Raw genomic sequence first — 27,696 nt, 5'->3', positions numbered from 1 at the left:
ATTCTCAGATCCTGTGCTTAATATCTGGAGAAAGGACTCATCAGTGGTTAATTACTTCAAAATCACAGCTGGATAATTTAATTTCAGTATTCCATCCAGATGATTTGATTTCTTTTGCTCTTCCTGGGGCCCTTTTCCCTGCCTTGGGATGGATGCTGGCTGCATGGACAGGGTCTGACCAAGATGACTGGGTCCAGGAGAACTAGGAAAATTTAAAAAAATAAATTAAAAATCTATTTTTTTCACATCCAGAAGCCCTTTTGCCTATTTTTGAGGGCACTTTCCCCGTTCTGGGGGATGCAGAGGAGGGTGAGACAGCAGCCAGATCCCGTATCCTCTGGCTCTGGTGCCATCTAGTGCCTTCCCAGGGGCTGCTTCCAGCCAGGGCTTCCTGAGAGAAAATATCAGTGGCCACACTGCAGTAAAAATCATTGTTATTGCCTCCCTTGCAAAAAGGGTGCCCCTGAGAGCCCTCACCTCCAGCCACCCACCCCTCCCCAGCCTTTCTGTGGGGTTGGGACCAGGCTGAGCTGAGCCTGGAGCTCCAGGAATTAAAGGGATTTATCCCTGGGGCACAGGGAAGGAGAGGATACTCATATCCCATGTCTTTTAAAAAGAAATATTTAGGCTCCAGAGATAGGAGCCTAAATAGTTCTTTTTAAAACAGGAGCAACGGTTCACTTGGTTGCTGCCTTTCCTTCTATTCCTCCTCTCTGTCCCTCTCTGTAGACATGGCAAAATAAAACCCAGTTGTCTCCTCTTCTCCTCTCCCACCTCACTGTCTTCTTGGTGAGGATAGGATGCTCATAAAAGAGGGGATGAAAAGTTCCTTGCCAGCATTCTCATATTTGTGTAGCATCCACAACTTGGAAGGCATGAGGACCACATAAATGAACAACCATGGGATGTGGTGAGGGCAATGCACCTGATTTAAAAGTCTGATTTAAAAGCACTGACTACACTGACTGAGCTGCCAGCTGCATTATGTAGCATTTTGAGACATGAGGGGTTTGGCTCTGGCTAATTTTGGAGAATTTTGGATATTTTAAGGGCATTTTAGAGTCTTTCTACACCTCTGGACAAGCTGGGAATGCTGGTCTAGGGCAAGGGCCGTCAAAGGATGAGGGAGTGCTGTACCACCCCTCCGAAAACTTGCCTTAGTATGCAACCCTGCTGCTTACTGGGAAATAAAGCATTTAAATAAGACTTTTTGAGTGTCAGGAAGCTCAGCCCCACACAGAAAGCTCACTCCCTGCATTGTGCCATGCCCAGGTGGGACAGCTTCAATTATTGCCCTTATTCCTCCTTTTGACAAGCAGATGGGGGAAGGAGAGGTTGTCCAAGGAGTCAAGCATTCATCAGCTGCAAGTGGGATGTGGTTTTTAATGGCCTGAAACTTTGTTTACACAGCATCCCAGCCACAGAAAATGCTTGGGAATTGTGGAGGCCCATGGCAGGGAGATGGAATTAGATGATCTTAGTTCCCTTCTAACCCAAATAATTCTGTGATTGGCCTGGCACTGGGGTTCACTCAGCAATTCCAAGTTTGAAGTAGACACACAAGGATCTGGAAGAAACAAAACGGGAAAGGTTTGGGTGTTGCTGATCATGGGGCAGCTGGGGACAAAGCAAAAGCACTGCTCAGCTGCAGATGGCATTTCATCAGAGGCACCAGTCAGGCTCCAGGAGCTGTGTTCAATTCACAGCACCTACAGCAATGGAAAATGAATTTGACAGAGCACTCTTGTTTGTTTTCCCAGCTCTGATGTGGTTGCCCTGGATTCACCCGAAGCTGCCGATGCAGCGAGTAAGTGTAGAAAATTATCTGAAATTAAACTTCCAGACAGCTTTCCCCCTGCCCACTCCAGCTTTGCCCTGAGACTGTCTGAAAGACGCTTCCTTCCCAGTGGCTGGCACTCAAATCTAATTTTAAACTAAATTGCAAATCCAGATGACTAACCAGATCCATGAGAAAACTTCCAAGGGGCATTTATGAATCAGCAGTCTTCAGAACTCTCAGGATTGAACTTGCTTTTCAAAAACTCAAGATATAGACTGAGGGGGGCCATGGGTTGGATCTTTGTCTGCCCTTTAGCATCAGCAACAAGAGGATTTCACTTTATTTGCACCAAAGTTGTCAGTAAATGCAGGGTTTGCCCATCCCAAGTTTGCGTTTTGCAGGCATTCTGTTCCTTCCCTGTGCAGACAGAAAGGAAACTGTATCCCTGGGGTGCTCTGGACAGAAAGCCACAACAGCTGACATTCAGAGATGACAGCCCCAAAAAGGAGAGGCAAAACTGGGAGTGTTTCAGCCAAAGGAGGCGATGCCTTCAGCAAAGAGCACCATTTACAGACTCTCCGGGGAACTGGGGAACAAATCCACTTAGCACAACCCTTTCAGTCCTCATTTCAAGGTGGGCAAACTAAACTTTCAGTCACAAAACTAATCTGCATTGCAACTAATTCACTGGGGAAAAAACAATAGAAAATCTACCCTGGTTTTGGGTAGTTTCCACCAAACTAGTGATGTAGTTATTTCTGGGGTAGTGTTTCCCCAGAAATAACAATTCCCACGAAGTCAAGTGGCTCCTGCATAAGGAAAGGCCAAGAGCCACAGGAGGAATTTTAAGCTTTCCATTCAGTGCACCCTGAAGCCTACAGACTTTGGGTATCTCTTGGTGATAAAGAAAAGATTCAGCAGATATTTTATCTGTCCTCTTCCCACATCTGCACCAAACTCCAGGGCTCTGCTCTCCCTCAGCTGCTGATAAACACAAAATAAAATCTGAGACTGGTGCCCACCTCTCCAACGACCACCAGGCACAGAATTTGTATTTTCAGGTTCCACAAATGCCAAGGACTCAGTAGGGCTGAAAACAACTTTACCTTCATTATCCATATTGGTACTTAAAATACATGGATAACTGGCCTCCTTGATTAGCACTGGGAGCTTTCTCATGTGATAAATACATACAAAACACAGTAGAGGTAGTGAATTATTATTATTTCTATTCCCATTTCCACTTTGGCTGTGAGGGGGCTGGCAGGCAGCAGGACCCCACGTTCAGCACAGTGCAGTTGTACTTTACCATCCTCCTCTTTACTTGTGGCTCCAAATTCCCCCATACAATTTTGTGGTTCTCAGCACAGCTCACCATGGCACCACCCCCTGCCCTGCAGCATCAGCCTCTGAATTCAGGCAGTGTCAGAATTCCCCCATACAATTTTGTGGTTCTCAGCACAGCTCACCATGGCACCACCCCCCTGCCCTGCAGCATCAACCTCTGAATTCAGGCAGCGACACTGACCAGCAGAAGATGTCTAGGGGGATGGCACAGGGGGAGGCAGTCAGAGAAATAATGGTGGGAAGGCTGCTCAGACACCAGTGGAGGCTGTGCTGAAACTGCCTCTCTGGAGGGGATTCTGCAGGGCACAGTGAGCCCCAAAACAGGGAGGGCAGGGAGCTGCTGCAGCCAGTGCAGAGGAGGCACGGAGATGCTGCCAGGGCTGGAGCCCCTCTGCTCTGGAGCCAGCCTGGCACAGCTGGGGCTGCTCCCCTGCACAAGAGAAGGCTGCAGGGACACCTGAGAGCCCCTGCCAGGGCCTGCAGGGGCTCCAGGAGAGCTGCCCAGGCACTGGGGACAAGGCCTGCAGGGACAGCACACAGGCCATGGCTGCACTGCCACAGGGCAGGCACACATTTTGGGATGTTGGGCAGGAATTGGTGGCTGGGAGGGTGGGCAGGCCCTGGCCCAGGGTGCCCAGAGCAGCTGTGGCTGCCCCTGCATCCCTGGCAGTGCCCAAGGCCAGGCTGGATGTGGCTTGGAGCAGCCTGGGACAGTGGAAGTTGTCCCTGTGGCAGGGGGTGAAATCAGAAGATCTTTAAGGTCCTTTCCAAACTGTCCTGGCATTCTGTGATGGGCAGCAGCCACTTGTCACTGGCACCTGCACATCCCCTGGCACCAAGGCTGCAGGGAGAAGTGTTGGTCCTGTCCTGGTCTGAGATAAAAGGAAGATTTTGCAGACAGGAAATCACTTTAACATTCTACATGTGCAAAGTTAAATGTGTTACAGCAAGAAACAGTGCTAAATTTCAGCAACTGTAACCTAGCATTTACGGATTTAATTTGTAGATGTGTCAAACAGCAGCATATTTGATGGAAGTGGAAGAAAAAAACCCCAACAAATCGATATTGTTTAAATAATACACTCTATTTTATTTCATCTTAAAATAGTTTAGCCTTTATGCTACAGACTTGTTTCAAAAAACAGAAGGTCTCATCTTGCACCAAAAATATATATATTTTTATATATATATATATATATAACACTCTGTTTTATTATTATTTCTCTCCAAAGACCATTAAATACTAGATGGAAAATGAGAACTAAATAGTGAGTGTCAAGAAGAATCGAATTTTATTTTTAACTAGAGCCGCACATTTTGAACATTTGTATTCTGAGCAATGATTCGTCTTCACTATAGAAGATTCCAAGTTCACACTCCAGCAATTCAGGAAAACTGCTAAACCCTGAAGGGCTCGAGCCAATGCACAGCGAGGTCGATGGGCAGCCCCACACCGACCCCAGTGGGTTCCGGTCCAGGCCCCAAGTGCATTGGTTCACAGCCATACAATGGCTAACTTTTCTCTTTCCTGCTGAGAAGAGCAAAAAACCCAGGCATGGTTTTGCCCTTAAAAAAAAACAAAAAAAACCAAAAAAACCAGAAGTTAAAAAAAATAAAATTAAAAAGGAATAAAAATAAAAAAGAAACAAAACCAAACTATTTCCTACCTATATCCAGTGATTGCTTTTTTCAGATCACTAGCCTTGAAATTTGTTAAGAGAAAATACATAGTGTTTTAAATAAAAGAAAACCTGCATCAGATTACCATACATGAGCTGTTTAAACAAACACAGTGCACAACTGGAGGAAGTTTGGTTAGGAGGCAGTTGTTTTTATGTACACGTGGAAGTCACATCATATACAAACTGAAAAACAAAGATAGTTTGCATTTTTTCACGGAAGGACTGCAAACGGGGTCCCTGCAGCTTTCTTCACAACCACTCTTCAGGAGACTCTGTGAAACAGGAAGAAGCAGCCACAGGAGGAGGCTGTTCCCAAGTTACCTTTACAGCAGGAGTGTGAGCCCACAGCTGATGGAAAGACAAGGAGAAAGGATGGGCAGAGCAGCACGGGGCCCTTCCCTGCTGCGGGGCCAACAGGATCCATCCACGCTCCCCTCCCACCTCCCACAGAAAGGAATTGGTCACTAAAAACACCACAGGTATTTCTCTGGCCATGCAAGACACTTATGTTCAATGTTCTAGAAAGCTGGAAATGGGAATATCAATCCTTACCTAGATCTGTAAAGTGCAGCATGAATTGTTCTGCTTGTGGAAGAAACAGATGTTTGTTACTAACCATACCCCCCTGCTGGGCTGTTTTGCCTTTATGTGACAACACAGGCAACTCTGTTTTAATTTTTTGTTTTGCCCACGTTAAGGGAAGCCAAATAACTTTTGAAAACCAGCAACCCAAAAGGAAAGCAGAACTTTCCATGTCCTGACCACCCTTGTTCAGCTTTAAATATTAAAAAATTTAATGGCAGAGCTGTACAAAATTCCCAACAGAAACATCTGGAATATGAAGGAATGTTTCAATTGCACAGTAGACATTTAAAGTGAATAATATCATCTTGTTAAAGTTTAATCTTTGGTTTTTGCCTTGGGAAAGGCTCAAAATGACAGATGAGGGGCAGGAATTTCCTTGTACACCACAGAAACTGCAGCCTGCTAAAGTGAGTTGTTCCACTGATTTTGGTGAAAATTCTGGTAGAATGTGTTTCCTGAATCTTGGCATTTCCAAACCTAGCATGAGAGGCATGATTGAAAGCCAGGGAAATGGTGCAGGTTACTAATTTAACAAAAAAAAGTTAAAAACCACAACCTTAGTTTCTGACCCTGATCCTGCAACATCTTTCAGGACAGAGTTTTAAGCACTTGAGTGGCCCCAGAAATTCCAGGAACAGGTCCCAGCTGAACACCCCTTTCCCAGGCTGGAGCTTTGGAATTTGCTTGGGATTTGTTTTTTATTTTCTGAGATGGTGAATAACACACACAAGCAGCAGTAGAGATGGGGACTGTGAGTAAAACATTTAATTCCTCTCCTTCATCTACTCCAGGCAAAACTCAGATAGAAGTAAAAAAGTTCAGCTATAATTAAAAAGGAGAGGGATGCCGGGCCTTTTTATTACCTTTTCCTGTGCTTTTGCAACGTTCAGCTGTTCCTAAGTCACTACTATTACTATTTTAGCCATTCCAAGCTGTGGGAATTGACCAGTGAAACACAGTAGTCAAGTGGACAGAAGACTCAGCACTGAAGAGTATAAACTATAAATTACATTGAAAATAAAAATGTTTTAATTAAAAGCTGTTCAGTGCATTTGTTATGGGCCATTTGCATTAAAGACAATCCCTCCTGCTGATAACATAACCAAATCAGCTTGGGTAAAAATACTCCTGGCCCAAATTTTGGAAGTGTTGAATACCCCCCCACAAGTTCCGCTGAATCAGTGAGGACACAGCATTTCTCAAAATCACTGATGCTCACACAGCAACACACTAGCTTCTACTAACAAACTCAAGATACTGATAAATAAAAAAGTCCTGGAGCTGGGGGTGGGGAGGCTGGGAGGACGTAAGTTTGCACGCAGTTATTTCGTTAGATACAACGCACACGTTAGTAACTGCAGGTGTGTTTTAAATTTGGTGCTGTTAATTCCAGCAGAAATCCCCCTCGGAGAAGGCAAAACCATTTGAAGTGATACTGAAAATCAGACTACGTTCCCGTGGAGGTGGAGAAACGCCGTGGGTTTGGGTGTCACGGTGCCAAGGACGGGGCCTCTGCAGGGGATGGTTTCACCTCTGAAATTCTGTGCCAGGGAGGGGAGGGCAGAGCACAGTGACAGCAGGTCGGGGGCACGGCCTCACAGGAGGTATTTGCGCCTGGTGTCCTCGTCCAGAGTGAGGTCCACCACTTCTGGGGGCGAGGACCAGTTCTGCTGGGGAGCCACTGCTGTCCATGGCTGCGCGGGCTGGGCGCTGCCGAAGGGCGAGCCGCGCTTCCAGGAGGACACGCTCTGGATCACCCCTCCCCGGGGATGCACGCACCTGCAGCGAGGAGAGGGACACACACAGCGTCAGGGACATGTCAGCTCAGCCACGACATCCCCTGCTCCAGGGTTTTATTGTTTTACAGTTAGCACTTCCCTCTCCAGACTGGGTTCTCCACTTGTAGAGTCCGTGGCATCTCAAACGCGCAGTGAAAAAAGCTAAATTTAAATTTGGGGATTAAATTTTCCAAAGGAATGCCAGTCCTCCTCCTTAAACATCCTTAATGGATCCCAAGGATCTTGAGGAAGCCTGCCCCACCATGTGTAGTACCATACACAGTTTCCTGATGCAGCTTTACCCATTGGACTTTCTAAAAAGAGAAAAATCTGAAGTGAGGCTGCCTAAGAGGAAATGAAAAGCTATACTGCACTATTAAATCAAAGCCATATTAAAACAAGGAGGTAATGATACTTTCATTACAATAATTGCAACAGAGATCTTGCTAATTATGTTATTACAGTCGTTATGTCTGACTTTTTTTTGTTTTGGTCTTTTTAACTGAAAATTACAAACATGCTGGGAAATGCTCACTGACAACAGCTCAGCCCCACTTCAGCAAAACATTTAAGCTTTAAGTGACTGCAGCCAATGAGACTGAAAGGTGTATTTGAAGATAAGGCTCCAGTGCCCTGCTGAAGCACGATACACAGGTACCTTTCACACAGCATTTTTACATATTACATCCACAGTAGATACATGACAAATGAAGCTCGGGTTAAGAGCAATTAGAAAAAATAAATGCAAAATGAAAGGTAGAATAATTTTGTGCGTGATGAAGTGATGACAGGAATTTATTAGAGGCTTTAGGATGATCACTCCATTTGCAGCTGTAAATCCTGCACAGACACTAATAAAACCTGATACCTAGTGCTCCAAAAATTGTTTTGCTCTTGTAAGCACTGGTAGTGGCTGTAGCTCCTTCTGGCTGCATGGATAAACACGAGGTGCTCTGGCTGCTGGGGTAACCTTTTCCCATTTCTTTGTGAAGGCACGTGTATTTCAGGAACTCCAATTTCCTGCACTGATCAAATATCCCTGACATTTACATTTTATTTATTCCAATTTAAGTCCGTGCTATTTATTTTCTCCAAAACTACTTAGGTTATGCTCAGCTCTCTTGGTTCTGGTTGGAGTTTCATGAAATGGAATGAAAAATCTCATTCTCTGAGCTGTAACTTCTCTGAATATAAATGTCTCATTGCCTTCTCAGATACGCTGCTTAGGTTTAGATGTGATGTTCAGAATGGCTCTTCTATTACTTCTTCTGTCATAAAAACACATACTTAAAGTATATATCTACAAGGAATTAGCAATAAGACTCTGGAAGTCTAACAAATGTATGGGATTTCTTTCTTTTAAAGCTTTCTTTTAAAGAGAAGTATTTTTAAGCTTAACTGGCAAGAAAAGCTTGTAGGCAGAGCAAATTAAATATGATGTTTGGTCTCAGGGACTGTGGTGCACCATTCTGAGAATAGTCCTCAGTGTTTAGGCAAAGCTAAGACTAACTTTTCTACCTGAAGATTATGAAAACAAGCCATTAATTATCTCACAAAAAAAGATACCCCTGAAAAATAGAAGTGTTTGTCCTCAAACTAGTCCCACAAGCAGCCAACAGTAAAACATTGAGTCAAACATGAGCTCAGAACATGCTTCCAACCTACAGTTAAGGGAAGATACCAAGTAAAGGCAATAAAAATCCCAAAAAAACTCCTGGGAAAAAAACTAGAGGAAAACTGGTTTATATGCATGCATGATTAAAAAAATTCTACTAGTGAAATATTTAACAAACTGAAAAATATGATTTGGTGACCTAAGTAAATGCCAAGGAATATCCCAATGATGAGAAACAGCACCAATTCACTCAGAATCAGCACTACAGACAATGGACAAACTCCAGGGTGTCACAACTCACACCTGCCCAACAGTGACACGGACTAAAGAGCATGATGAAAACCAGGATCCAAAAACCACACTAACTAAGCATGCAGACAATACTGATCATAAACCTGACTTTTGCTCAAATGACAACCCTGCCAGAAGCCCATCAACACTTCATAACTGCAAGCCTAGACCTGCAAGAGAAATAAAACTCTAAAAAGGATTCAAACAACTGAAATGTGTGAGTGAGTACTCAAGGGAGGCAGTAAACACTGGTCTGCAGGAGATGGGTACAGGAACAAAAGAAAGCACAGAACAGTGCTTTTAGTGAAATTATTTAGTTTATGTCTACTAAAACTCTGCATTTAGCTCATGTTCCCATTCCCACAGAGAGTGAGTATTGCCAAGGCAGCAGCATGGAAAGCTTTCAAAGAGGGGACAGAAGCACAAGGGTCCTGTGTGCAGTGCTGCACAGATTTACAGCAGCCTGTGCTGAAGGGTGAATCCACACCCCTCACCATCAGCACAAAGCCCTGGATTCTGCTGCATAAACAGCCAGGAGAGCTGCTTCCCAAGGAACCACCATCTTCCTAAAGAGTTGGCCATGCAAAGACTTTCTCACTGTTCTAAAAGCTAAGATTAAATCCCCTTTCTGGATCTGAAATTTCCTTTTTTTCCACATCCAACAGCACTGGGCTGTGCCCACATTAACCATGAAGTTTCCTGCCTGGGAAAGTGGGTCCTGAACACTCTCTTTCTTCTTTCCTCAAGAAAGATACAGTGAAGGGACAAGGAACTCTTCCATGTTCCTCACACCCCTTTTCTGCCTCCAAGCAACCACTAGGCAGCAGAAAATTTTGGAATGAGCTTGTCCATGTACTGTTTTGACTCAGTTTTATTCCACCAAATTCACACTATACACTATTAGAAAATGTCAGTTTTGTTTAACTGTTTCATAATATTTTAAGCCAAGGAAAGACCACAGTCTAAAAATTAAGAGCAACATTAAAAAAAAAACCTACCAAGAAGAACAGCTATACAGCTTTCTGACTGAGAGAGAAACCTCTGGCACCCTTACCTTCATCTACTTTGACCTCTCTTGAATCTTGAAATAAACCCAAGATTTAAAATTATCTGATTTTTAACCTAAAGGGGATATCTTATTACATTAGCCATTGAAAAAAATAAAGCATTTTTACCCGTTAATTAAATAAAGTGAAAGCTGATTTTAAAAAACCTTAATATTTTGAAAAGAAATAAGAATCCACATAAAGATTTTCAATTAGTTATTTGTATCTTCATGTATTCCTTTAAAATCTGAATTTCTGATGTGTGTACACTTAGTATCTCAATATTTGGTATTTTTACACCACACATCTTTAGCCAGTTAATGTTTGATATTGAAACACAACTTTAATCTGAATAACTATCAAGTTGGTCACTTTCTAAAGAAAAACACATTCTGACACCACCATGACCAGCAAAACAGAAAACAAACCCCAACATTTGCTGCCTTTTGGGCATCACTCATGGATGGGTAACTAGAAAAGTGAAGTTCTTTCTTTACTGATCTTGGTAATACAGACATTGTGATAAAATGAAAGTAATATTAGAGCAAGAAAAAATAATTCATACCTGGCATGTTCCTGAACTCCAACAATCTCTACTTCACTATCAGAAGAGGCAATGTTAATTTCTTCATTGGCCTGGGCATTGCCACAAGAGGTTTTGTCACCTGCAAGGAAGCCTGGATCCAAACGACCTAGAGACAGGGAAAATGGGAATACAGACTGTGTTTAACAGCTTACATGACTCAGAAATCAGCTGGAAAAGGAGTTTCACAACCTAACAAAAAACCAAAACAATACTAAGATTAGAAAATCTCATTAGAACAAGTTTTTTAACTCACAATTCATGACCTGATACAGGAAAACCACTGGATTTAGCCAGTGTCAGTAGCTCTGGTGATGGTGCTGTCACACAAATGTGAACAAAGCCTGATTGTGGCACCAAGGACAACCAGAATTTCCAGCTGAAATGTTATGACAGTGATAGGAGTCAAATTGTCTCTAAACCTCCTTAACATTAAGAAACAAAACAATCTAAGCAAATACAATGATAATATAGAAAAAAAAGCCTATAGGCAGGACAGAAACATCCCACACATCAAGGAAAATTGATTTAATTTCTTTAAATAAAAAACTAGGGGAAACTGGTCAGCAAAAAACACAGCAAACCCATCAGCTTCTAATGTGTCAGTGCTGCTTCACACATCTGCTCTAACATCATTACTAATACTTGAAAAGAAAAAGTGGTTTACTTAAGTCCCATATGCAGTAGGGCTGTTTTTTCATTACAGTTCCTCAATGATATCCAGTTTGTCAGTCAAACCACAAGCCCTCTCTAAATACTCACAGCAAGTGTGGCACATCTTTGCCTTTTCTGCCAAGTGCTGCTAAGAAGGTTCTTCACCCCAATTAGTGAATGTGTTGAGTCATACAGGATAATACTTACATGGGAAACACAAAGCAGCCAAAATTATTATTTCTCCCACAGAAAATAGATTTCTTGAAAAATCAGTTAATTAAAAGATATAACTTCTACTCTTTTTTTTTCCCCAGAAAAAGAGAAAATTATTAATTCCACTGTCTCTATCATTAGCCTGAGGGATGCTGGGCAGCCTTGAAGCAGCTGATACTACCTACTTCTGAAAAACCACTTGGTCAGCTGTATTACACAGGGGAAGAGTCATTTGTTGAGCAGCAAATTTGAGAGTAGGTGAATATTTTATGTGTACCTAGTTTGAGTGGACACCTCCTCAAAGATGAGAGGAGGAGGAGAAGCAATAATGATCCACAGGATTTCAAAGGTGTGTGAACAAGCAGAACTGATTATAACCCCAGGGACATTAAAAGGAAACAGAAGAAATTAAACTTGAAACAAGTGCCAGGGAAACTTTCTAATGACTGCTTTAAGCATGTGGGAAAGATGCAAGCAAAGAGAATCATAGAATGGTTTGAGCTGAAAGGGACCTTAAAGCTCATCCAGTGCCACCCCTGTCATGGCAGGGACAGCTTCCACTGTCCCAGGCTGCTCCAAGCCCCATCCAGCCTGGCCTTGGGCACTGCCAGGGATCCAGGGGCAGCCACAGCTGCTCTGGGCACCCTGGGCCAGGGCCTGCCCACCCTCCCAGCCACCAATTCCTGCCCAACATCCCAAAATGTGTGCCTGCCCTCTGGCAGTGGCAGCCTTGTCCCCAGTCCCTCTCCAGCTCTTGTGTAAGAGCAGAGACCATGCTGTATGTTCTATTTTTGGAAAGCCAAGACCCTTGGTGATTGGATCAGGGTTAGCAAGGGAAGGAAACACGTGTGGTATCAGGTACTGAAGGAGGAATTTCCACATCACAAGACAAAAACATCCACAAGACAAAAAATATTGGTCGCTGAAATTAAAACAAATTAATAGCCCAGACAAGTTTCCTCCCAGCACTGCAGTTGAGCTGAACATTTATTGGCAAACATCATTGACTGCCAGAAAGCCCAAAAATGGATCATGGGTATTTCTTTAAGTGGCTGGGAAGACTGTGAAACATGAAATGAAAGTGCTTAGAGGCTTTAATTCACTTGCCAGGGGCTTCATATTGCCAGAGAGCAGGGTTGGATTAGACACTGGGGAGAAATTCTTCCCCATGAGGGTGGGCAGGCCCTGGCACAGGGTGCCCAGAGAAGCTGTGGCTGCCCCAGGATCTCTGGAAGTGTTCAAGGATGGAGTTTGGAGCACCCTGGGATAGTGGAAGATGTCCCTGCCCATGGCAGGGGGTGGAATGGGATGGCCATAATATCATATAATATAATAAAATACCTATTAATAAAATATCTAGTGTTTTATTGCCTAACCACCCTTCATTATCTTGTCAGGGTAATGTCTGGCAAAGGAGCAAAGCAGACCAGTTTCTAAATAGCCCCAAAAAGTATCCCCAGAGGTATAAACTGGAGTCCTAAAAGCTTCCACATATTACCATAGCTGTAAGTTCAGAGAACAAAAAGATAATTAGCAGTAGCAAAACCATGATTAGCAGAGTAAATACTGCAAGAGTAGCTGAGTGTTAATCAGGATTATAGCACAGACAGACAGATTTACACCTCTGGCCATACAGACTTCATGCCTAATAACATGCCCACGCAGTGAATTTCTTTGCATGAACATTAGGATGACACCCAAAGTGATGTTTTGTTTGCCCTACGCCACCAGAGCTTGCAAAAGAGCCCCAAATATTTGCCCATGCACAAAGATGTGATAGTGTAATAAGATTTTTCACTTTGATAGAGCTGCTTATGTGGCTATTTTTCCATGGGAACACATTCTTTAAAGTCTGCTAAACAACATGCTGGCTGAAGATTACACTTGTGAACCAGATGCAAGATTTGAAAATTCTGCTTTCCCAATGTGCAACCCTAGACCTGGCAGGAAAAGGCCAGCACTGGCAAAGGTGCAGTCAGATGTGTGCTGAGGCTGCAGGGTAAGGTGAATGCAGGACCAAACAGAGATTCATCCTTTCAGCTGCTGACATAGCCATAGCACCAGGACCAAATCCATATGAACTTTCCCAGGGATGAAGAAGCCTCTTGATGTTTCCAGTTTTCTTTTACCTGTAAGTCCCCTTGGATATATGTGGAGGAAGGAAAAAGAAAATCCTACCTGCACTGCAGCATTTTAAGAGAAAAGTGGAAGAAAGCTTGGTAAGAAACATTACTTTTTATTTCCTGATATTCATGTGGTGTAGTTAACCATTTGTGCTATGTAATACAGGTGATTTCAGCTGTTCTAATTGTTTAATAAATCCCTTAATAAAGGACTGGGATTGCTAGGGGTCACATATCTATCAGTCAGCTGCTGTCCTGCAAAAAATACCAGTGAGCTTGGAAAACAAAGGCAAGCTTCAAAAAGGCTGGAACAACATCCAGCCATGGACCACAGTGAAAATAATGCACAGAGATTCTCATACTCAAATTGTGCACTTGTAGACTCCATAGTAATGGAGCATCTCTTTACAAAGCACCACCTAATTTTGTTTCTTTAAGCCTTGGAGACAGTGACAAGCAGCTCAGAGCCACCACAACCCTCCGCACGTGGGTGCCCTGTGGCAGGAGTCCTAAGGGAAACAGCACAAAACACAAACCTGCTGTGCTCCACCAGGAAAGACTTATGTGTCTAATGCAGCCTGAAATCCTAACATGGGAGGTAAGAAAAGGAGTGCAAGGGAAGAAAAACATTGGCAAAAAAAGCTGCGGGATGAAGCTGATAGAATATGATCCCTGATAACATCCAAAACACTGTCCAATTTTCTAAGGGGTATTGGAAATGCAGATGGAATATGGGAAGAATTAATGTTTGTATTTTAAAGAGACAAACCAAAAAAAAAAAAAAAAAAAAAAAAAAAACACAGGAAACAAAAAAAAAAAAAAAAAAAAAAGACATACACAGGCAATCCCAGTCCTGAAAATGAGATTAGGACTGGTTGACTATCTTTTGGCATGGGTTGTCATAATCAATCATTCAGTAACAAGATTAGATCACTTTCATTTTAAAAAAACCCACCACCAAAACCCCAGATCTAAGTTCTCTGTAGTAATTAGAAGGAAAAGGAGAAGAAGAAAAGCAGTTAAGAAAATTAATGTCAAAAATATATTTGACAATTTTTATCACTTGTATTTTGGAGTAAATGCCTGACCTTTTTAATAAACACCTGTCCTGTTCTCTCACAAAATCCACATAGGGAGCTTTTACAGCTGTATAAACTATAAAAACACTGAAAGCAAGAAAGGGAGCCCCACCAACTGCAACGCAGGCACAAATGCCAGAGAATTGAAACAAACCTGTATCAGCACTCATTTCATTCAGCAGCCCTCTGGTTCTCCAGGCAGATCCTGAGTCTTGATTTCCTAAAGAATTATTGTGCTCTTGAACTACTGCAGCCGCCAATAGATTGTCCACATTTACCACTTCTGGGTCTGAGTTTGTGTCTGATATATCATAGTGAGCCACAACAGGGGGTCCATCTGCAGGGGAGAAAAGCAACACGGGTTAGAAACCAGCACAGAATGAAAGACACCTCAAAAAGTACAAATAATTTGTTTAAGGATTAATGCAACATCCTACATGAAGCTCTTAAAGTTACATGGTGGTAAATTGTAGGAGTTAATTGAACTTCAGTTAATGAACATAGCCTGAGATTACAGAGACATTTTGACCTTTGCATACACAGAAAACACAAGTGTCAGAAACACATGTTTATCAGAGTATCAGTTATTTGTGCACTGTCTTTTACATTAACACATAAACATCTCCATATCTGACAATGTTACATTTACAATGTTTAAAGGATAAAACCTCCAGTTTAAAATAAAAAATAAAAAAAAATTACAGGACATTAAATTGGGCAGACAAGATATTTATCTAAAGAATTTTACAGAAGTCAAGTGACAGCTTACATTATCATAGGGTTGATTGAATGAAACTAACTTCTTCATAAAACTGATCCAGTGACAATGAATTTAACATTAGGCACCTTTCTTTTCATAACATTCACCTGTCAAGAGCAGGGGCATTTTTCAAAATTGCAATGTTTTTTGGTGGTATTTGTTTTGTTGGGTTATTTTTTAAGATCAAAAATAACAAGAAACAAAATTATATTGTGCAGTGATAAATATGCTTTTCATTCAGCATGACTGTCACATGAATTTTTGGCCACCATAATGAAGGAGAAAGAGGGAGATATAACTGCTTACGTGATACTGAAATCTGTCCTTGAAGAATAGCAAAACACTATTTTTGATCTGTTTTGTTAGGACTAACTAAATTCTTTGTGATGAATGAAAATAACTTAAAACTGGAAAGCATGCTAGAAACAGGATCAGGAAAAAACCAGGCAAATTCAAGACAAAGATTGATGTGGAAGCAGAGAGAATGGGTAAATAATGCAATTCTGAGAGGATGTGAGTGTTTTAGCTCAAAAGCCTTGCCCCATCTGCAGCCCACTGACTGACTCAGCATAGATGAAAGTGGTTGGAGCTCCCCCTCCCCAAATGAGAGGATCAAAATTTGCTTTGGACCAAGGCTTCATCCACACAAATGAGCACGAGACACAAACACAGGCTGGGCCAAAGCTCAGCATCTTTGCAATTCTTTAACTCCAAGGAGGTTCTTGGAGTTCTGCAGCTGAGCATCTGCAGGACCTTTTGTTATGGGTGTGATACATGGAGGGTACAACTTGTATGGGATAATATAAAATAATCATAAACTAAGAATGTGTTCAGGAAGACAGGACTTTCAGAGTTACAAAATGACTAATGAAATATTTTGAAGTGATAAAGAATAAAATGAAAAGCTTTAGGAAAAACTGGTTTCTTTTCAGAGTTTTGAGTGGCTGTTGAAGACAGAAAGAACAGGATGAACTAGAAGTTTCAAATTTACTTCTCTGAAAAGCTGTTCTTCTGAGGTTTTTAGAGCGAATTTTGGTTTCGGGGGCTTTTTTGGAAGGGGTGTTTTTTAGTAACTTGGTGCCTGAAATAAAACTCAACTGACTATTTTCAGAAACCCCTACTTTGTGATTAGCAACACAGTTCATCAGAGAGTGACATTTTGCTTAAGTCGTACTAAAGATCAGTTTTGCAACAAGGTATGAAGAAATTCGCAAAATATTTCGGCTCAGACCTGCCTCCAAAACAACAATTCCATGAAACAATGTTACATTACAAACTTAAAACAGACCCAACAAAAATAAATGAGTAGTTAAATGCCAATGTATTAAAGACCAAACTGTTCGCAACATGAAACACTGATGATTATGACTGGAACAGAATTCCTGATAATCAACTGGAAGGCAATCTTTGTCTTTTTAAAAGGCAATTACAAAATAATGGAATACTGAGTTCAGAATTAAGCTGGCTGATGTTCAGTTAATTATTTGTGACAGCTGATGATTAAATTACATGCAGAAGTTAGGGCTGGACTGAATCATGGGAGGCATGTTTTCTTTCAGTCTTATCATCAGAGTTCAGCGTGAACATATATAATGTGAGCTGTAAAAATAAACAGTCGAGTGCAGAAGATACGAGGGTCAAGTACAATATTGACTATTTGACCATTTTTCAACAGGTTATCTAAGATTTCAGGAGCTTGGGACTGTTCCTTCAGGCCTTTGTTTCTCTCGCTTCTGACTCAGACCTCCAAAAGCAGAAGCGAAATTTGCTTTTTAGATAGATGTGTCTACACAAGTAAAAGTGTATTTGGACAAAAGGCACCAATAGTCTCAAGTCAAAATTGTACCACTCCTACATGTATAATCATGCAAAAATGTATAATAAATGTATATACATGCAGAGTGATATTCTCATCACCTACCCATAGAAATAACTTGTGTGAAAGTCTTCATCAGTAGGAAATACAAGCATAAACTTGTTATCTGTAGCTCCACTCTTGTATCTTCCACACTTCCAAAGAGCACACCTTATAACTTAGCTTAAATTCAGTATACATCAAACAGACAAAAATATTTTCAATATAATTTACACACTGTAATTATATTTGTCAGGGTAATAGCCACCAATTTAACAATCTGGAAAAAAGAACCCCAAACAAGCTGCCTATTTACAAAGCAATGACAGCAGAGATCTATTTTTGCATTTCTCAGCCTTGCCTTTCAGGATCAGATCTGGAAATTTGGAAATGCCCCCAACCAGGTTTATCCACACCTATCACCAGTAGATGACTAACAAAGCCAAGATAATGGCCACCAAACTGCAACAAATCCTCAGATTCCCCATATTTACAAAAAAATAAATAAGCATAAATGCTCACGTGTTAAAAAAAGAAAAGTCAACAAAAACCACACAAAACCAAACAACGAAGAAGTTGCAGGCAACAACAACCAGATGGAAGCTGCAGTTGAAGGCATATTAAAAAAATCTTATAAAAGTCCTCTGTTCCCAAAAGCTGTTTCCTTTTCAGTGCTACATGGAAGGGACAGGAGTGGTTAAATCTGGAAATAAATACTTCCCTAGCCAAGTACATGATCATCCAGTGATGTGATGCAAAGTGAATGTATGGTACCAAGAAATAATGACAATTGGCTTCAGCTAGGAAATAAAGTGAAAAAATGCTTTCAGGTTGAAAAAGTAAAAAGGATTAACTACAACCACTGGTGTAATTCATCATCTTTTCTTTATAATAGAGACACTGTACATAATTACTGGCCCTAAAAGGATTTCAAAAGATTAAAAAACAGACATCAAGACAAACCATGCCAGAACCAAGACTTAATGTAGAACAGTCAGGAGGTTCCCTGGTCAGTAATTTAAACTATCTACTTTAGAAAAATTACATCTTTTGAGAACCCAAGGTAGCTGGAAGAAGTACATTTCCCTGGTGACAAGCATTAATTCATTTCTAAAGCAATAAATGCTTGAAAAATGCAAGGCTGAAAGTTAATAAGTACCAGCAGCAAAATACAGCTGTTGACATTTAATGCTATAAGGGGGGAGGGAAAGCCTGCTTTCTTTTTCTCTTCCCCAAAGAATTCAGAGGCAGAGGTCATCACGGGGACAGCATTTCCAAGTGTCCAACTCTCCCTTAATTTAAACAGCTCATCACAACTAATTCCACTCAGAACAACTGAATCAGAAGTCATATGCACAAAAATCCAGGTCTACACATACCAATTCTCATTTTTAACTTGCAACACAGAAAATTAAATCACTTCTCATCTGCTACCTGCTCCCCTGCTTTTCTTAGAGCCACATCTCAACACTCAGCAGGCTAACCCATGCTGTAAGATCCACACTCCTATTATCCCTTACTTCATTATAATGGCAGCACAAGCAAAAAGGGGAACTCAAGCATAAAATTTCAGCTGTAGGTTAAAAGCAGCCATTCCATAAGAAGCACTGTCCCTTTGCACTGCATGGGCTGTTTATCATTGCAGAGGAAACACAAGATATCAGCTGGCAGAACCTGAGTGGGGAATTAAGTCCTTGAAATTTGTGGAGACAGGCTGAGAGCTGCAGGTGTTTGGACTCCAGGGACACCTGAGAGCCCCTGCCAGGGCCTGCAGGGGCTCCAGGAGAGCTGCCCAGGCACTGGGGACAAGGCCTGCAGGGACAGCACACAGGCCATGGCTGCACTGCCACAGGGCAGGCACACATTTTGGGATGTTGGGCAGGAATTGGTGGCTGGGAGGGTGGGCAGGCCCTGGCCCAGGGTGCCCAGAGCAGCTGTGGCTGCCCCTGCATCCCTGGCAGTGCCCAAGGACGGGGCTTGAAGCCACCTGGGATAGTGGAAGGTGTCCCTGCCCATGGCAGGGGATGGAATGGGATGAGCCTTAAGGTCTCTTTCCACCCAAACCATTCTATGATTACAAATCATTATTTCTCTTCACCTTTCTTACATTTGCTGAGCAGATCTGATCATCTAAACTCCTTCCCACTGCAGCCAGAGAGAGGAAGTTCAGAGTCAGATAAGCTCAGCCTGGAAATTGCAGCTTGGAGCATCAAGAACACCATCTCTCCTCCTTCCCCAGCAAACAGAAAAAGCTTAGACACCACCTCAGCCCAAGCACCTCAATTTTACAGTGCTCAAGTTCCACAAGAAGAATTCCAGCCTCAGGGATGGGATTTAAAATTTGCTACATTTCCTCTGAAAGTAGAGGAAAAAAGACAGAAATCTCTAGAGGACTATCCCAATTAAAATAAATCCAAAATTAAAAGCCTAATTTTGGTGGTCTGAGCTGCCCTCTGGAGCCATGTGTCCCTGCAAGGAAGAGACACAGAATCATATTTACGTGTGAATATCACCCCAAGTTTTAACACACACAGACCAGTACAGTAATAAAAGCAACAATAATTACAGCACTTTGTTCTTACAAAAAGCTCTCCATTAGTGCATCCCAGAGAACTCCGAGGTGGTTATTAACCTCCTTTGTCCACGAGGGAAACTGAGGCAGGCAGCAGCCTGCAGCTTGCTCAAGGCTAAGGAGCAGAGGAGCTCAACCCAGCTGAAAACAACGTTTCCCTCCAATTACTGGGCTATTTTTAACTGCTGAATGTTTGAGGAGTTTGGAAGCAGTGCTCAGGAATGCTTTTGGGAAAGGTGCAAGTGCTAAAAAGGCTACAGAGCCCTGGGAGACACAGCCTCTGCCAGCCTCACCTCCACCTCTTGCCTGTGAACGTGGGCACTGCTGATCTCAGCCTCACTACTCTATCTGAATTTATTTCTGTGGAACAAATGAGAATAATGAGATGTTTCAAAACAATGAAAGACCTAACAACGCCCTCTTTTACATTGGCTGCTTAAATTTAAGAGATAACTCCCATTTACTTACAGATTACACAAAACATAAAATGGACTTTATTGCCTATATAAATTTTAAGGTCAGGTGAGCACAACTGAAATAATATACTGATTCACAAAACTACAGGGTGAAGTCTTTTTGTTTCAGATAAGCAATAGAAACCTGGTACTAATTACAACATGACCCAGACCTTCCATTTCAAAACTATGTGCAGCTCAAATGGCACAAAGTACCTGAACTGTCAAACAATTCCCAAAGGGGAGTGGGAGCTGGAGATTTGTGCTTTTTTGTGTTGTTTAGCAACATGAAAAACTTCATTGCTATTTAGGTTTATTTATTTATTCCAGGTTAGAGTAGTTACATTTCAAAATTTACAGGGTTAAGCAAATAATACATTGTAAATACAATAAAAAACAATAGCAGTGTAACAACATTCTCTCAAAAATCATAAAGTGAACTTTATCAGTGAATCCACTTTCCTGACACTTTCCTTTGTTTCACACAGTAAAGCTTTTCTGTTTGGTATTTCTTTAAACCATAATGATAAAATAAAATCAAAACAGCATGATCAAATTATTATCTGTTCTCAGACTGGATACTTTTTTTTATAGCACAAGAAAAGAAATCCCAAAAATTCAAGTCTTGCTGAACAACATTCATACTTTCAGGCTTTTTGATGACTGGATGGAAAATATCTTGGATTTAATTTAGCAAATTATGACTGAAGATAACAAAGCACTTTTCACTGAGCGTTAAGCAAAGGCACATGGAATATGGCTATGGATTGAGAATACTGGAAAGTGGAATTCACTTTGTATCTCATTACAGGAGTTATTTTCTGTGATGCTGCCTAACAATGCAATAATTATGGTAGCAGGCATATCAACCAGGTCTCTTCCCCAGTTTTACTTAGAGAAGTGTCTCAGGAGGGTTTTGGAAACCATCACATCCTTACGTAACCATGATGGTTAACAGAAGTAAATAATTCCCTGTGTTAACACAACTTCCATTAGGAAAAGACAGAAAACATGCACCCCTGCAGAAAACATCACACTTTCCCCAGCACAAACTGCACCTTTCCATGGAAGGACTGATACAGTCTGATGGCCCAGACTAATCTCCTGCTCCATCGCTCTGCACTTGAAATCCTGCTAACTCAATAAGCCTGTTTTTCCATGTGCCTTCATTTTGCTGACCTAACACCAAGAAACTAATGAAATTTGTGAGAAATACCAACTTCTGGCTTCATCTTTTGCAAGGTACTGTCCATCTCTATCAATCAGCCTGATTATTTTGGCTTCTACAGCACAAATCACACAGTGCATTTGTTCTAACACATGTAACTGCAGTGGTCACAGTGCAGACCCCCATTGTTTTAAAAACATTTACCCAACTGGCCTGAATTACACACCCCCACCAGGTAAAGGCTTGCCCCAAGGTCAGCTGGATTCTCTGGACAAAAAACCGCAAAGTAAATTCAATTTTTAATGAGATTAAATGCCAGCCCCATTAAAACCAGTAGAAAATTTCTACTACTATCAATGGGGCTAAAGTTTAATTTCTTAATGCCCTTGAAATATGATTTATAAATTTATCCACATACAGTATGTGGATACAGAAAGAGATAAAATATATTAAAAGAGAAAACTGTGATAATAAACATGTTCCAATTTGTAACATAACTGCCAAATATAATCCCGTTTCATTGAAGTTAAGATGGGTTTTTCAGTCTTTAACCTAGCAGCTCAGATAAAATAACCCAACAATCCTGCACAAACACTAAAAGACACTATGCTTAAAAAAATAGATGTGTATTTCTGCCTGAATTATTTCGTCCTAGTACTGTTAAAAATGACACTGAAAGTTTCACATTTTGACTCTTTTTTTCCCTGCACTGTTATTTTTGCAATAGAAAATCTGAAAAAAGTTTCATTGCCTTGAGTTTATGTTGTATGTTAATTATTTTTTTCCCTAAATAAAACCTGACCGTTCAGATATTTATCCCTAAAGACCTTCCTCACCAAACCCCACTGAAAGGAGCATGAATGCCTTGGGAAGAACCTGCAGGCAAGCCTGCAAAAACACTGCATGCTGAAGCCCCTGGACTTCCAGGAACTCCTAAAAAGGGACTGATCCTAGAAGGAAATCCTTTTACTGCAATGTCAGTTTGACATTTAGTGAAATTTAAACTGAGCCCTTATATAAAGGCTTACTTCTTGTGCACTTGCACAAAAAACCATAAAACCGAAACCACTGTGTTTCACCTGCTGCTAAATTCCAACTCGAGGGTTCTGCAGGTGCTCCACTGCTCCCAGGCTGGAACAGCTGCCATATTAAAAACACATAATTCAATATTTAAAGTGATAATATAGGAGCCTGAACCAGAGGAGCTGTGGCTGCCCCACCCCTGGCAGGATGGGGCTTGGAGCAGCCTGGGATAGGGGAAGGTGTCCCTGCCCATGGCAGGGGTGGCACTGGATGAGCTTTAAGGTCCCTTCCAACCCAAACCATTCCCTGATTCTGTGAACAGGCCAGTTAGGTTTAAACTGGCACAACCATCCCTGGAATTACACCAGTCTACACCAGCTCACCTCACTCGATGCATCTGACCTTTTCAAGCTATAATGTGGGTCCAACACCATAAGCAAAATTCCTTAAAGGAACTAAAATGTTTCTTCACACCATTCTGAAGTATAAATCCTGGGGCAATTAGAGAAACACTAAATTATCTGTGGTTCTCGATGTCTCTGCAAAACTCCTACTGATTTCTCCCCTACTTGTTAAATGTGGTGGTTTTGAAGTACTTTGATGAGATGTCAGCATAAACATACATTCAAAATGTAACTCAGGGTTGAAAAGTAGATGAGCTTTCTTCCAATAGTCCTAAAGTAGTCTTAGATAAGTCAGACTGTTTCCATGAGATACAGAATGGGTAAGATAAAAATTTATGTTAAAATTTCATCTGAAGAAATTTTAACTCCCTGAGGGTTTCTAGTCGAAGCCCTTTGAAAATAAGAGCTTATAATGGAAATCATGACAAACTCAAATGCAGCCATGCCATAAAAATATAGTGAAAATATTCCCAGGAGGTAAAAAATATAAAATCTGAAACTATGTGTTGGGAACCTGTTTTCTCAAAAAGATGCCAAAGAGTGTCACACACGGTTAAAACACAGACTCATCACTAGTATTGGTATCTGGAGTTGGTTCCTTCAGGGCTCGGCACCTCCTGGATTCAGAATACAGAGCAAGAGGAAAAATGCTCCTGTTTATGGGCAAATCCTACACCGGGCAGGCAATGCTACACCTGAACTACAGAAAGGTGGGGCTCCCCTCTCATTTTCAGGCCAAAAACACTTCCCCATGTGGAAAACCTGCTCATGGAGCAGTACCCAGCTGTGCACATCAGCACACTTTCACTTCAAAGGAGAAGATTTGGCTCTGGTTTGAGCCAAGTGGAAAGAGTGAGGAAAGGAAACATTATTTACCATTTACAAAACAATTTACAGTCACTGACCTTGCACAAGTGTTTTTAGCCTTCAACTAGGTAGTTTTGTGGAGAAATTAAGTTAAAGTTATACCTAATAGGAACTATTCCCTCAGTCTTCTGGAAGCCTTGAGATAATTTTATCCTAGAAAGAGTACAGCTTTAAAGTCTGTACGTTCAACTTCTGTCATTCTCTGCTTGTTCTTTTGTGTTCACAGCTGTTTGCATTGAAAATAAGTTAGCAGCGATGGAAAAAATAAAATGTTTAAATATTTGCCTCCAGTAATCAAACACAATTTTTTATCTATTCACACACTGAATTATTTCAATTTTTTTCTTTTTTTTTTCTTTTTTAAGGTCTATCTGACCAATACATTGAAAATTTGCAGAAATTTCACTGGCTGCATATGTAATTAAGTTATTATCTGTTTATGAGATTCATATAAAAGGTGTTTCAGTCTGAGACACAAATAAGTTCAACTGAACTCCTTACAATTTGTTCTGAAATACCTAATTGTTCCATTTATACTATTTTACAAAAAATACTATGGGCATGCTTACAGACATACACACTAAAATAAACCAGTCACTGCAAAAAGCTGCTTCTGCATGCACGGGAAGATTTGTAAAGTTGTCATGCTTTAAAATATTCTGCTCTTTTTATCTTTATAAAGAGATTTATATATATATATATACAATCTTATATATTTTATATATATATATATAATCTATGAACACCAGAAGCATCCATTTTGGTGGGGGTTGTTTTATCAGCCAATACTCTTCCCTGAAAGATCTTTTTTAACAGATAAGGATAAGGTTTTAAATTGCAGTCAAACATAGAACAACTTGTTTAACTTCTACCTGAAATGCACACAATTTCAGACAAGGGAGTTTACTAACCAGTTCATATCAAAATCTTTGTATCAAAACGCATGAAGGTGATCTGAAAAGACTTTATTCCAGTACTTAAAAATTATCTCCTGCATAGTCTTTCAAACAGATACTCTGAAAATAACACAGGTCTCTAACCTATTTTTTTTAATGAAGGCATCATATATTTTTTTTAAAAGTCAGTCTAGGACAAGAATAATGTTAAAATACCAGTGTAGATATTATACTGATAACAAAAAGTATTTCTTGAGTTCCTGTTACAGGTTTGATCCAAACTGTCACAGAAATTGATGGAAAAACTCCCAATGACTTCAGGGAGGGTAAAAAAACCTGACCTACAGAAGATACTGTGGTTACTCCCAATAGGAGGAAAAGAAAGTAAACTAAAATAATTAGGGAAGAAATGACTGTGGTTTAAAAAGCAGAGTAACTGAGCTAAAGGGGACCTAAGTGTTTTCGTTACTTAAACTGCATGCTTTCATTTTCCATTGTAAAAATTTTGATTTCATTTTCATTAGAAACATCTATCAAGTTCTACCTGATTAAAAATATACATTTTTTGGTAGCTACAGAGAAGTTACTTCCCATGAAGGAAGGCCTTATTGGAGAGGTGACCCAAAAATCCCTGTGTGTAGCAATAACAGTAAGAATTAAATATTTCTAATACATAGTTTAAATTAATCCTATTTTAAACACCACAGTTTCAAGCCTGCCTATTCAGGACAACTATTAGTACAAAAAAAGAACCCACAAAACAGTAAATTTTTTGCCTTACTTAAATGGACCTGATGCTGTGGCATTCCCCATCACAAGTAAAGAATGATTTCAGTGGTGCTCAGGCGTGGTCTGGTCTGACCCAGGCCAGCAGCTATCAGACCACCACGGTGCTCACTTATCAAGCCTTCCTTTAAATTCCTGTGCCAAGGCTCAACCCATCCCCTGATGGTTGCTTATCTGAGGGCAGACAGGATTGTTTTTATTCCAGCGTGAAGGATGTGGCTGGGCTGCATTTACAGGAGGAAGCAGGAGCTGCTCTGTGTGCACAGGTTGGGGTGACTCATCTCACCCCACAGTTATCTCTTAGGGACTGCTGATAAGCCAGGGCAGGGACAGCTCATGGGAGAGAAAGACACTGCCTGGAGGCATCCTCGGTGAGGCTTATCTCTTCCCACTGAGACCCAGGGAAGAGCAGAGCACCTGGAATTGGTGGAGATGACCTGCACCCAAATGGAGCACAGAGAGACTCCTGTGTGTGTGTGCACACAGGGTAAGGCAGCAGCCTCCATAAATATTCCATGTGCAACACAGCAGTGACACAGATGAAAACCCTGGACAGGGACTGAACTGCTGAATGGGAGACAAAAAGGAATTAAATCTGCTGTGCACGCTTGTTATAGACAGCTAAATTTTTAGGGTAAGCTTATTTACTCATTCTGCCTACAAATGAAGAAGTTAATGTGTGGCATGGTCAAGCTGCAAAACTTGAGAGTAAACAGTCAAGGAAATGTCATGGGTCTGTATCTAGTCTGCATCTCTAGGGTGCGTTATCTCTTTAAATATAAAACTTATTTCCTTATATAAACGTTTTAACATGCAAAAAAGGGCATCTGGATGAATACCCTGAATGCTCCTATTGTAGCAAACACAGCCCTACTGCTTTTGGGGTATCTAGACATGGACTCTAAGTTATATTTTCCCAAGTTTGGTGATGAAAGCTTAGGGTGGATCCCCACATACACCTTTAAAGGTGTTTTTTATATGTGTGTACTGGCACATGCAGGTGGGTGTACTGTGATTTTTTTTAACTACATATATTCACTATAAATTAAGAAAAACAAACAATATCATGGTAATAAAACCCAAAAAAGAAAACAAAACAAACACATACAAAGAGAAAAGCAAACCTCGTTTTTAGCAGAATCCAAAATAACACCAAGATTGCAAAATCAGATTTTTTTTTTAATTTTTTTTTTAAAGTTTATGATTTATTCAGATCAGGCTCTGCCACATTCCCATTCTCTGGGAAGAGAGGTGGAAAGTTGTTATTAAAAGTCACTGGAAACTCTAGGGCGGCATCAGCATTTTGATAGCCCGCGTGCGAGTTAAACGGCTGCTGAGGAAGGGCTTGGCTATCAGGCATCTGCACGAAAGCCCCTGACTGCGTGGTAGGGGGGATTCTTTGGCCAACTAGTTGGATTTTAGGTTCCCTGGGCTCCAGTTGCTGCTTGCTTTCTTCGTCCGTGTCAAGATGGGTTAGCTTTTCTATCCACATGCGGAATTTCTCCTCTGTCTGCCTCTGCATCTCGGCAAAGCAGTTCATGGCCTCTTCCAGGACATTGCCTATGCAGTTCCTATCCCACACGGTGCCCCTGTCAAGCAATCCTGGAATTTCCCTGGTCGCTCCTCCAGATCCCCCAGCACGACTGAAGCCAGCTTTAAAGACATTGAGGCCATTTGATAAGACATCGTTAAGTAAGAACATAATACTGTTTATTAAGGCATGTTAACTGAGGAAAACAACTTTTCTAATTCTGCCCCTTGGATATGACAACAGGAGAGGAATTAGCATATATTAACCAACAGTATTACTCTTATAATAAAATTTTACACCCACTGAGGTTATAATAAAAATTCTGGCATTAAAAATATTTCATTCTCAAAGTCCCAGACAATTCTGTCACAAAGGTCTCTTTTTTTACCAAATTACTCCAGTTCCTTTGCAATTTGTTTTGAATTCAACTGAAGGTGTCAAAAACATTACACAATAGCATGTTTAGTTCTGTTAAGCTGCAATCCAAAATGCTATTTTTTAACTGACAAACCTGAATAATTATGTGTATTTTGCTTTCCCACTTGGACCCTTTTATAAACGGGCTGTTAAACACAGGTGGAATTGTCCCAGAGCTCTTGGCCT

The 27,696-nt window shown here is 41.0% G+C and overlaps 1 protein-coding gene across 3 annotated transcripts in view; it reads right to left on the bottom strand.

Moving 5' to 3' along the window:
• Positions 1-4,311: 4,311 nt before the first annotated feature.
• The window catches only part of CUNH18orf25 (chromosome unknown C18orf25 homolog), a 44,657-nt gene continuing 21,272 nt past the window's right edge, over positions 4,312-27,696 (bottom strand). For 2 of the 3 annotated variants that reach the window (XM_039733322.1, XM_039733323.1), the window contains exons 3-5: positions 14,931-15,113; positions 10,690-10,816; positions 4,312-7,173 (exon numbers count right to left, since the gene is read on the bottom strand). In XM_039733322.1, the coding sequence (XP_039589256.1) occupies positions 6,990-7,173; positions 10,690-10,816; positions 14,931-15,113 (494 nt within the window). In that variant the 3' untranslated portion in view covers positions 4,312-6,989. Of the gene's footprint in view, positions 7,174-10,689; positions 10,817-14,930; positions 15,114-19,422; positions 27,216-27,696 lie in introns of those variants that run through there. The other variant, XM_039733324.1, reaches the window with a different exon arrangement.

This window comes from Passer montanus, unplaced genomic scaffold (assembly GCF_014805655.1).
Source record: "Passer montanus isolate IOZ18808 unplaced genomic scaffold, ASM1480565v1 scaffold86, whole genome shotgun sequence".
Classification (NCBI taxonomy): domain Eukaryota; kingdom Metazoa; phylum Chordata; class Aves; order Passeriformes; family Passeridae; genus Passer; species Passer montanus.
This window is presented reverse-complemented; position numbering and strand designations above follow the sequence as displayed.